General features: G+C 36.5%; 1 protein-coding gene across 1 annotated transcript in view; it reads right to left on the reverse strand.

The window, feature by feature from the left end:
- eif4e1b (eukaryotic translation initiation factor 4E family member 1B) overlaps positions 1 to 11,571 on the reverse strand; it is a 17,912-nt gene extending 6,341 nt beyond the window's left edge. The window contains exons 1-6 of the mRNA XM_049465634.1: positions 11,507 to 11,571; positions 10,158 to 10,252; positions 9,294 to 9,389; positions 5,629 to 5,692; positions 2,462 to 2,575; positions 928 to 1,067 (exon numbers count right to left, since the gene is read on the reverse strand). Of these exons, the coding sequence (XP_049321591.1) occupies positions 928 to 1,067; positions 2,462 to 2,575; positions 5,629 to 5,692; positions 9,294 to 9,389; positions 10,158 to 10,252; positions 11,507 to 11,530 (533 nt within the window). The 5' untranslated portion in view covers positions 11,531 to 11,571. The remainder of the gene's footprint in view (positions 1 to 927; positions 1,068 to 2,461; positions 2,576 to 5,628; positions 5,693 to 9,293; positions 9,390 to 10,157; positions 10,253 to 11,506) is intronic.
- Between the last annotated feature and the right edge of the window lie 494 nt (positions 11,572 to 12,065).

The following is a 12,065-nucleotide window of genomic DNA, read 5'->3' on the forward strand; positions in this document are numbered from 1 at the left end:
AGAAATACCCAACTTAAAATCACACCTTTATTTCTCCTTAACCCTTTCAGACCATTACAATGCATTTATTTATTTCTCAAATGTTTTGTTGAACATAACACTAATTGAGAGCAGTTTTAATCAGAATAGACTATAGACTATAAGAATAGACTATGTTAGTCTATATATGAATAGACTAAAACCCAATTAAACAATAGATTAGCCCCGCCCACTGCACTGATAAAAAAAAAAAAAAAAAAAAAAAGCAATATTTTTACTAATTGTATATAATTCAGAAACATCATGTTTAATTTAGTGTTTAGGTTTTAGATCACTGAATACATGCAAACATATCGCCTCTGATTGGCTAACAGCACTGCAGCAGAGAATGCCTACCTGCCTTTTTCCCCTACTGTCAATTTTACAGCTCTAAAACTCGAACAAAATGTTTTCAGAGATACAGTTTTAGTTATAAAGATACAGCACTGAGGGCTAGATAAAGTTAACGTTATCAAGTTTCTTTTAGCTACTAATCTCTTACCTCGGACTTGGTGATTCGATGCTTAGGCAGTTTCACCACATCAAAGCCCCAGAGCTCGCTCGATATCATAAAATCCAACCAGAACGGCTGCCCTAGTGTTTATTTAAGGTCTCGCTAAAAAAAAACACAGAATCCACCGGAGATCCGATTTGAACCTACAGTTACTATTCACACAAAATAGCTAATGCTAACTAGCTGTGCAAACAGATGGAAGCTCCTCCTGATCAACTGGTATTTCTGAGGATTCTTTTTATTAGCTACTGCAGACAATGGAGGCTGAGAAACAGTTTAAAATTTAGCATGCATATACAACTCAGAGACCTATATTATATCACAAACAAAAACAAGAAAAAGTGGATTTTAGTGGAAGGAGACCTTTAAACCTCACACTAAAAAAGTGCACTGACCCGATGTGAGTGACTGCCTCAGCGTTCTCAGTATTCGTAGTCCAGACGGCGATTTTGTCGCCTTTGGCTCGAACGTTGATGACCGATCCACATACGTCTCTACTGTAGGAGCCGAAACCCTCCCCGATCATACACAGCAACTGCAGGATACACAGCAAAAAAAAACAAGCTTTATATACACTTAATACTCCACTCAGCTCAAATAAAAAAAAAAAAGCTATAAAAAAAGGCGCTGGGTGATGTATGGGTTTAGAGGCGGGGCAGAAGGAAGAGCTGATTAGGCTGAGCAGTGTGCCTCTGATAGCAAGATGCGAGACGCAGATGATTGGACGTCACCAGAGGGTCTGTATTACTGTTTGATTGACTGATTTGCATATTGTGATGATGTGTCCGCATACCAAAGTACGCAGAAACATCATCCTCGTCTATATTAGCACAGCTGAACCTGAGAGGGAAACTAAAATTACCTCAATAAAAGATTTTGTTTTAAAGTTAGGAAATGTTTATAAAAATATTTAAGCAGGACTGGTATGTTTCAGTTTTATTACTTCAAATTATTAAGTTATATTAATACACATTTCAGCTATTCATTAATATTAATATATATCTGAGTATCTAATTACTCACTAGGTCTAACTTATTGCAGCGTATGAAGCTTTTAGTTTCTTCTTCACATTTTCCTTCCGCCTTAAAAAACATTTCCATTCCACCTTAACAGTTCCCTGCATTAAAACTAATTAGGGTACGACTTAAAAATAAGACTACCTTTATAAAGTGTTTATAAATGGTTAACAATTAGTTTATTAATGGTTACTAACTAGGTTGTAAATGCCTTAAAAATCATTAATAATCAGTTATAACACCTATGTAGAAAGGACAACAGTATAGACGGCTGTGGGTTCACTATTTGCCAAACAGGTCATTGTTGCCCTTTCTACATATGTGTTATAACTGATTATTAATGATTTTTAAGGCATTTACAACCTAATTAGTAACCATTAATAAACTAATTGTAAACCATTTATAAACCCTTTATAAAGGTAGTCTTATTTTAAAGTGGTACCAAAATATCTTCTACATTAAAACAGTTTCCTCTTTAGACTGTAGTTAGTAGATTATAGTGTTTTACACGTTTCTGCTCAGGCTGTGCAGAAAATCACAAACAGTCCATATAAAACAGAATGTGGATTCCCATTTGAATGTTCTGTTCCACCTTAAAAGCGCCAAAAATAGTATCCACAGCCACAGCAGCATTTAAGGTGGGATAGCAATATATAGTTATATAGTTATATATGAGGAATGCTTATTAACATGGAATCGTATCACAATGTTCGTCCAGCCATAGATACTGTATTGTTTTTGTAGTATTTAACATTATATGTAAGAAGCATATTTAAATAGTTTTTTAACCCGTTTAGGGGGGGTTGAAGTCTTAATTGGGGGGAGGGGGGGTTGCTGACCCCCGAAATATGTGTGTGTGTGTGTGTGTGTGTGTGTGTGTGTGTGTGTGTGTGCGTGTGCGCGTGCGTCACACCGTTTCCAGCCAGAAGCGGTCGAGTTCAGTGTGTCTCTGCTGTTTGGAGAGAGTGATGAGCCATCGACCCCCACACTTATTACTCCTGTCCTCCCACATCGGCTCAATCTCATCCTGCACACAACACACAATTCATACTGCATACAATAACACACACAATTCATACTGCATACAATAAAACACACACACAATTCATACTGCATACAATAAAACACACACACAATTCATACTGCACACAATAACACACACACAATTCATACTGCACACAATAACACACACACAATTCATACTGCACACAATAAAACACACACACAATTCATACTGCACACAATAACACACACACAATTCATACTGCACACAATAAAACACACACACAATTCATACTGCACACAATAACACACACACAATTCATACTGCACACAATAACACACACACAATTCATACTGCACACAATAAAAAACACATACAATTCATACTGCACACAATAACACACACACAATTCATACTGCACACAATAACACACACACACAATTCATACTGCACACAATAAAAAACACATACAATTCATACTGCACACAATAACACACACACAATTCATACTGCACACAATAAAACACACACACACAATTCATACTGCACACAATAACACACACACACAATTCATACTGCACACAATAACACACACACACACACACACACACACACACACACAATTCATACTGCACACAATAACACACACACACACACACACACACAATTCATACTGCACACAATAACACACACACACACAATTCATACTGCACACAATAACACACACATACACACACACACACACACACACACACACACACAATTCATACTGCACACAATAACACACACACACACTTCATACTGCACACAATAACACACACACACACACACTTCATACTGCACACAACACACACACACACAATTCATACTGCACACAATAACACACACACACACACACTTCATACTGCACACAAACACACACACAAAAACACACACACACACACACACACTTCATACTGCACACAACACACACACACACACACAATTCATACTGCACACAATAACACACACACACTTCATACTGCACACAATAACACACACACAATTCATACTGCACACAATAACACACACACACACACAATTCATACTGCACACAATAACACACACACACACACAATTCATACTGCACACAATAACACACACACACACACAATTCATACTGCACACAATAACACACACACACACACACACACACACACACACTTCATACTGCACACAACACACACACACACAATTCATACTGCACACAATAACACACACACACACTTCATACTGCACACAATAACACACACACAATTCATACTGCACACAATAACACACACACACACACACACTTCATACTGCACACAATAAGACACACACACACACAATTCATACTGCACACAATAACACACACACACACACAATTCATACTGCACACAATAACACACACACACACACACAATTCATACTGCACACAATAACACACACACACACTTCATACTGCACACAATAACACACACACACACACACACAATTCATACTGCACACAATAACACACACACACAATTCATACTGCACACAATAACACACACACACACACACAATTCATACTGCACACAATAACACACACACACACACACATCATACTGCACACAATAACACCCACACACCCACACACAAACACACAAACAATACTGCATACACATACCGGAGAGAAATCCCTCAAATAGAACCTGTCTGACAACATGAAGCAGATAAAAGATCTCAAAAATCAACACATTATTATTATTAAACCCCCATCTGAAGAAACTCAACAACAGAGGAGAAAAACAAAGGTCATTGATCATCTATCAGTCTGGAAAACGTTATACATTTTTTTTTTAAGTTTTGAGACTCCAGAGAACCACAGTGATTCACTATTATTATTCACTAATGGAGAAAAAACATGGAACACTGGTGAACCTTCCCAGGAGTGACCTGCCGACCGAACAAAATTTCTCCAAAAGGGCATGAAGAACTCATCCAGGAGATCCTAAAAGAACCCAGAACAACATTTAAAGAACTGCAGGATCTCACTCACCTCAGTTAAGATCAGTGTTAATGATTCAATAATACCATATACCAATATTACATCTTCTAAACTAACATCCTGATGATACACAGGACTTTGGGTAAATATTCTTTACAGGACTGACGAGACAAAAGTGGAACTTTTTGGAAGGTGTGTCCCGCAGAATCAGAATCAGTCCATCTGTTCCTTACTGACCTCAAGCTCAGGAGTACTTTACTTGGGTTCTGCAGCAGGACGATGACCCAAAGCTCACAAACCTCTAAAGTTCACTGTCTCTGAATGGATTAAAAAACTAAACTAAATGAAGGTTTTGGAGTTAAAGGTCTAGTTAAAGTCTGATCTTAAACAGTTTTAGACGTTTATGCTGGAAAATCCTCCAATGTATCTGAATTAAAACTGAAATTCTGTAAAGAAACAGATGTGAAAGACTCGTTGCCAGTTATAAATGAAATAATCACTTAAAAAGTGTTTTTTTTTTATATTAACTTAGGTCGTCTTGAATATCTGATATTAAAAAAAGCAATGTAGACTGAGAAAGACAAAACTGAGGAATGGTTGGGAATACAGAACCAGATTTAAACGCTAAAGGAAAACCATAAAATACCAAAAAACGCTTCTACCATCACGCTCTTTTCTATACTATACAGAACCCTTTATGCTCAGAGTGCAGCCTAAACACAAAAGCCTACTTTTAGATGCCTTAGGTCTTCAGTGAAGAGCTTTAATTTAGTGAAATTCAATCAGTCAACCACCAATTAAAGCCACCCGCAGCTGAAATGCACAGAGATCTGAGTGAGTAAAAGCTTTTCAAACACAAATCCACCAATATAAAGAGATTAAACGGCAGCGACGCCTCTGTACGAGCTCCGCAAACCATCTGAACGACGGCGGGGTCAAGGTTCCCGAGCGGCAGGAGCGCCGACGCACTTCACAGCACACAGCAGTGGAGTGGAGTGGACTCATCCACGCATCAATAGCGATCAATAGGATCCTTTAACTGCGGCGTTTAATACCGAGGATTTACCTTGAACACTGAATAGTCACATCCTGACGAGAGCTTGCTGGCAGCCTGGATGTTGTTATACAACCTGCAGAAGAGAGAAAACGCTGATTACTCACCCAAAAAAAAAAAAAAACACACAAAAAAGCCACGTACATCAACATTCAGCCTGGAGTCACGTCGCAATACCATGCTAAACGATGTGAAACTTATTATATACAGTAGATGTATTACAGCCAATGAAAACCCAAAAAACAGTGTCTTAGAAAAAAAAATAAAAAAAATAAAACAATTGGTACTTTTTTGGCTGTGTAATGTGGGCAGTGTGCTGCTGAAAGTCCTGCTGGAAAATGAAATCCGCATCTCCAAACCATCACTGATTCCACCAGACTCTCCAAATCCCTTGATTTCCAAATAAAACACAAAATTTACTGATTAATCAGTGATTGTTCGGAACTTTTATGGAGATGCTGGATTTCATTTTCCAGCAGGACTTTCAGCAGCACACTGCCCACATTACACAGCCAAAAAAGTACCAATTGGTCTTTTTATATAATATTTGGTTTTCATTGGCTGTAAGCTTCATAAAACAATAAAAAAAAATAAGCATCTCAGATTTAAAAAATACTATGTAAGACCAATTGGTATTTTTTTTTCCACAGTGTAATGTGGGCAGTGTGTCAAGTCCTGCTGGAAAATGAAATCCAGCATCTCCAAGCCATCACTGATTCCACCAGACTCTCCAAATCCCTTGATTTCCAAATAAAACACAAGTTACTGATGATCAGTGAAGGTTCGGCACTTTTATGGAGACGCTGGATTTAATTTTTCAGCAGGACTTTCAGCAGCACACTGCCCACACTGCACTGAGAAAAAAGTACCAATTTATCTTTTTACATGATATTTGAATTCTCTAAAAAACTGATTTTCAGGTTTTATCGTTGGCTGTAAGCTTCATAATCATCAACAATAAAATAAAAATGAGTGTCTCAAATTTAAAATACTATAAAAGACCAATCTGTACTTTTGGCTGTAGTGTGGGCAGTGTGCCAAATCCTGCTGGAAAATGAAATCTTCATCTCCTACAATCACTAATTAACAGCTTGGACTGTGAGTCTCTCCCTTCTCTCTTTCACTAGACTCTCCAAATCCCTTGATTTACAAATAAAACACAAAATTTACTGATGATCAGTGATGGTTCAGCACTTTTATGGAGACACTAGATTTCATTTTCCAGCAGGACTTTCAATAATATTTTCTGGGACATTGGTTTCTGGGTTTTCATTGGCTGTAAGCTTCATAATAAATTAACAATAAAATAAGTAAACCCTTAAAATAGATCACTCATACGTTCAATTAAAGTTTGAACTGAATTACTGAAAGTAACATTTTAAATTATATTCTAATATCTTAAGGTGCACTAGTACATGTGTAATATAGTCATTGGCCTAGAATATCCATTTTTTTATCCCTTGATTTACAAATGAAATGTAAGATTTACTGATTAATCAGTGATGGTTTGGAGAGACATGTCTGTCATCTGCTGGTGTTGATCCACTGTGTTCTATCAAGTTATATCAAGAAATGTCAACTTTTATGGAGACGCTGATTTCATTTTCCAGCAGGACTTGGCACGCTGGCAACACTACACTGTGAAAACAAAAGTACCAATTGGTCTTATTATATAATATTCTAATTATATAAAAGATACTGATCTAAAGATACTGATTTTTGGGTTTTCATTGGCTGTAAGCATCATCATCATCAACAATAAAACAAATAGGCTCTTAAAATAGATCACTATGTGTGTTTAATGCGTCTATATAATATAAGAGTTTCACATTTTCAATTGAATTAAACTAAAATAAAGTAAAAATATATTTTTTTAATGATATTATAATTTTAAGAATTTTAGAGATGTACCTGTAGCATTGTATTTATTCATAACTATTTATTCATACCTGTATTTTTACATTACATTAGTTTGGGTCTTAGTCTTAGGGCTCCATTCACATTACAATCCACTTTGCTCAATTCAGATTTTTTGCTCAGATCGGATTTGGCTTCTTGAATCTTGTCGGTTCACATTCACTGTAAATGTAAGTGATCTGAATCTGTGTGTAATGTGAACACAGAATCTGTTCCTGAAACACCGTCTCACATGCTGCACATTGATACCTGTATAAACACCTCCTTCTTCACCAACAACAAAACCCCTCATATTAGAGAGACGAGAGGCTTGTAGCTTTATAAAGGGAAATGGATGAGTTAGCAGCTCATATGTGGAGCATCTTTTACTGGAGTGGAGAGTAAACAGCTGCTCTGAATGCTCAGGTTCAGGAGGTGAAACAAGGACAGGTGGTTTGCTTTTGCTGTTTTTTTTGTTTTGTTTTTTGTTTTTTTGCAGCTATAGCTGCACAGCTGCACCAAGAGATGCAGTGTGGGTACAAGAGAGAAGCACGTAGCGCTAATGCTAATGCTGATTGATTTGACCGTTCAAATTCATGTTGCATGCCCATGGATCGGATACGCATCAGATTTAGGACCACATAGGAAAATGACTCAAATCTGATAAATCAGAGATCTGGGCCACATTGAGCAAAAAAAAATTCGATTTGAGTCACTTCAGCCTGGTAATGTGAACGTAGCCTTGGTTCCTCTTAGTTTCTCAGTAAAGCTGCTTTGTGAAAACATTTGTTGTAAAAAGCGCTGAATTAAATTTAACAGGGAAGTGGACTAGACTACAGTCTCCCACTTTCACAGTTCTGCTCAGTGCTCCCTCATAATGTAGAAAATGTTCAGGGTTTCTGGGTAATGTGAGCTTATATCAGCAGGATATCAGAAGGACCGGTCGGTCACCCTCGAAGCTTTCAGCTTTACTGAAGCTCATTTCCTCAATCCGGGACTCTGCACAGTAATTACACTGAGGTCTAGACCTTTCCTGGCCAGCTAGACCATTTATGTAGAGCAATAAATATATATAATAGTGATAAAACATGAATTAAATCAGTTTTCTGTCCCCCCCCCCCCCCCCCAAAATTACAACTTAATTATAGGACTCTTATGGGAATAAGTCATTGGTTAACATCTTACAGTTGGTCTTTAGTAATGGAAAGGAAGACGTCTGGCTGACCCACATGGCAACAGCTTTAGCCTTTAGCTCAGATTAACATGGTTGTGTCTAAAAAAAAAAAAAGTGTCTTTTTTAAGAAAAAAAAAAAAAGACACTATTTGCAAGACTGCAACTAGATTCTTTCAGATTATTTCCCATCATGCTTCTGGAAGAGTTTACATACAATACATATTACATATTAAATGTAGCAAATATGTACAAATAATGTGTACATTATCAATACTGTGATTTATTTATCAGCGACATCATGACTTTTGTCCCCATCAACAGTTTATTTCCCTGCCACCCTGTCAGTCCTTGAAATATTATTTAATAGAACATACTGTATTTTGTGTTCAACTCTGCCTATAAGCTTCACTACCCACATGCCTTTGACGTGTTTTTAGAATGAATATATTATTAGGATTAGCAGGGATTGTTGGTTTCAGAACACTGGTACCATTAAACACAATTTTATCCATATTCTTCTCCACTCAGAAATGCTTCTGCTTTCAGTTTAGAAACTAAATAATACAGACTGATACTTTAAAGTAAGAAGCATAAGACATTAACTTACGCCCAGAAGTCCTCAGCAGTGTCGAACTTGGTGATGAGTCGAAGATTATCCTGCCACATTTTACTCTTATCATTCTTGTAGAACCACAGAGCCCACCTGAATACAATCACAATAAAAACTATTTATCCATCATCATTATTATTACAGGCATTTTTAATCACTGCTTTAATTTTAAACTGTACCGGAGTGACACGTAATAAGCAAAGCTTTTCAGCTGGAGTTGAACAGATTAATCCTGATGGAGAATAATCTCTAGTGAGAGCGTTCAACTATATTATTATTATTTAAAAATATTCGGCATACTCAATTATCTCTGCTGGATTTTCTCAGTCAGTTTTATGAGGTAGAGTCACCTGGAATTCAGGCTTTCAGTTAACAGCTGTGCTGAACTCATCAAGAGTTAATTACTTGAATTTCTTGTCTCTTAATAAAGAAGATTTAGACAGTTGTAAAGTTGTGAGTTTTAAGTTCAGTCAATCCAAAAAGAAGAATTGTACTGTAGGAATGGTTTGTCTAAAATTTTACGTCAATTAAATATGTATTTTTTGTTTGTATTCTATTCTCATAGACTGTACTGTAATGGTGTTGCAATGTAGAAAGTGACATCTAAATATAAAAAACATGTTCCCATAATTAATAATTAATAACAATAATAATAATAAATAAGATTATTATTATTATTAGTAGTAGTAGTAGTAGTAGTAGTAGTAGTATTATTGTTATTATTATGCTTTTAACCTTAATAAATTAGCTCATTTCGAGTGTAGAAGCTCCGACCAACAATTCACTTCAGTATGAAGTACTGGACCAGGTGGTGTGAATCCGGTGTGAACCCGGTGTGAAGTGGGTTCTGTTTGTACGAACCGGTTCTGTAGGGGGTGTTTAGCCTGTGGTTCTTTCAGAATCGGCCCAACCGGAGCTTCTTTCCTCTCAAACTTCTTCCTGGGCCGTTTATCAATCTGTTCGATTCAATCAACACAACAAACAACCCAGTTTAACCCAGTTTAACCCAGTTTAACCCAGTTTAACCCAGTTTAACCCAGTTTAAATCAATCTGTTCGATTCAATCAACACAACAAACAACCCAGTTTAACTCGGTTTAACTCGGTTTAACTCATTCTGTTCAATTCAATCAACACAACAAACAACTCAGTTTAACCCAGTTTAACCCAGTTTGACCCAGTTTGACCCAATTTAAATCAATCTGTTCGATTCAATCAACACAACAAACAACCCAGTTTAACCCAGTTTATTCCAGTTTAACCCAGTTTAACCCAGTTTAACCCAGTTTAACTCATTCTGTTCAATTCAATCAACACAAACAACCCAGTTTAACTCAGTTTAACCCAGTTTAAATCGATCTGTTTAATTCAATCAACACAACATACAACTCAGTATAACTTAGTTTAACCTAGTTTAACAAAGTTTTACCCACATTAAACCACATTAACCAAGTCTAACTTAGATTAATAAAGTCTACATCAATTAAACTCAAATTAACTCAAATTAACTCAATCTAACGCACATTAACTCAGCCCAAATCAGATTAATTCAGTCTAATTAAGACAAACACTAACACTTAACAACTTAGTACAACATATTATACAAAAATATTAAAAGTAACATTTCCTTTTTTATGAATACACTGTGAGGTACTGTATCTTACATCTGACATTCACATTTTATTCACATTTTATTCACATTTTCACATTTCACTTTATTGTAGAATAAATTCTTGTATGAGTATTTTTCTTTTATTGTGTTGTTATTGTTCTATGTTTCTAAATGTGTGTGCAAGTGTGTGTAAAAGTTCCTGGAACAGTCTAACACTTGTTTTAATTTTTTATCTTTTTTTAATTTACATTCTATTCGAGTCTGAATTAAACTAGGAATGTGTTCATATTGAAAACGTTTGCAGCGTTTTGCTTAAAAGCGGCTTTTTACTGTTAAATTCCACCATCTACAGGCGGCCGCGTGTTACTGCAGTACGAGTTTAATATGGAACAGAAAGCTAAATTCAGCGTCGTGTTTGATCCAGTCTAAAACTCGCTGTAACTCAGATTAGTGAGGAGTCTGGTGGTGAACCGGATCAGAACCGGTTTGTGGGCTGGGCTGTGTGTGAACAGGGTGTGGAATCTGATTTAGGTGAGTTTTTGGGGAGTTTTAAGTGGTTTTTAGGAGTTTTAAGAGAGATAAAAGTGTTTTTTTCTCACCAGCTGAACTGCACACGCCGCCATGTTGCACCTGGAGCAGGTGATGAATCACCTTAACTCCGCCCACCCCGCTCCAATTTATCTCCTCCACCCCCCTCCCATCCCATTCACTCCTGTTACCTTACCTGACTCCGCCCCTTAGAGTCCATCTACTCACCTGTTCATCTGTTTAAACTGGATCTGTTCTTTTAAAAACTTAGAAATGTGTGAGATTTCGTAGCTTATTTAATCCAAAATCATTTAACAATGTATTTTATTTTATTTCATTTTTTTTTTTTTACGAATCTGAATTTTTTACGATTTTTTTTTCTCAATCCTGTTATTACAACTCACGTGACATTTTAAAAAAGCATGTTTAAAAGCAGGTCCACTTAATTTTCTATCAAGAAAGTCTTTATTTTTTTTAAATATGCACAGTAACTTTTATCTTTTCAAGAACACCCAAACCTGAAATTTGTGAAATGTGAAATATTCACACGAATAAATCAATAAACCAGGCAACTTACTCCTGTTACTGGCACTTACTCCTGTTACTGGCACTTACTCCTGTTACTGGAAC

This window comes from Astyanax mexicanus, chromosome 1 (genome assembly GCF_023375975.1).
Source record: "Astyanax mexicanus isolate ESR-SI-001 chromosome 1, AstMex3_surface, whole genome shotgun sequence".
Taxonomy (NCBI): domain Eukaryota; kingdom Metazoa; phylum Chordata; class Actinopteri; order Characiformes; family Acestrorhamphidae; genus Astyanax; species Astyanax mexicanus.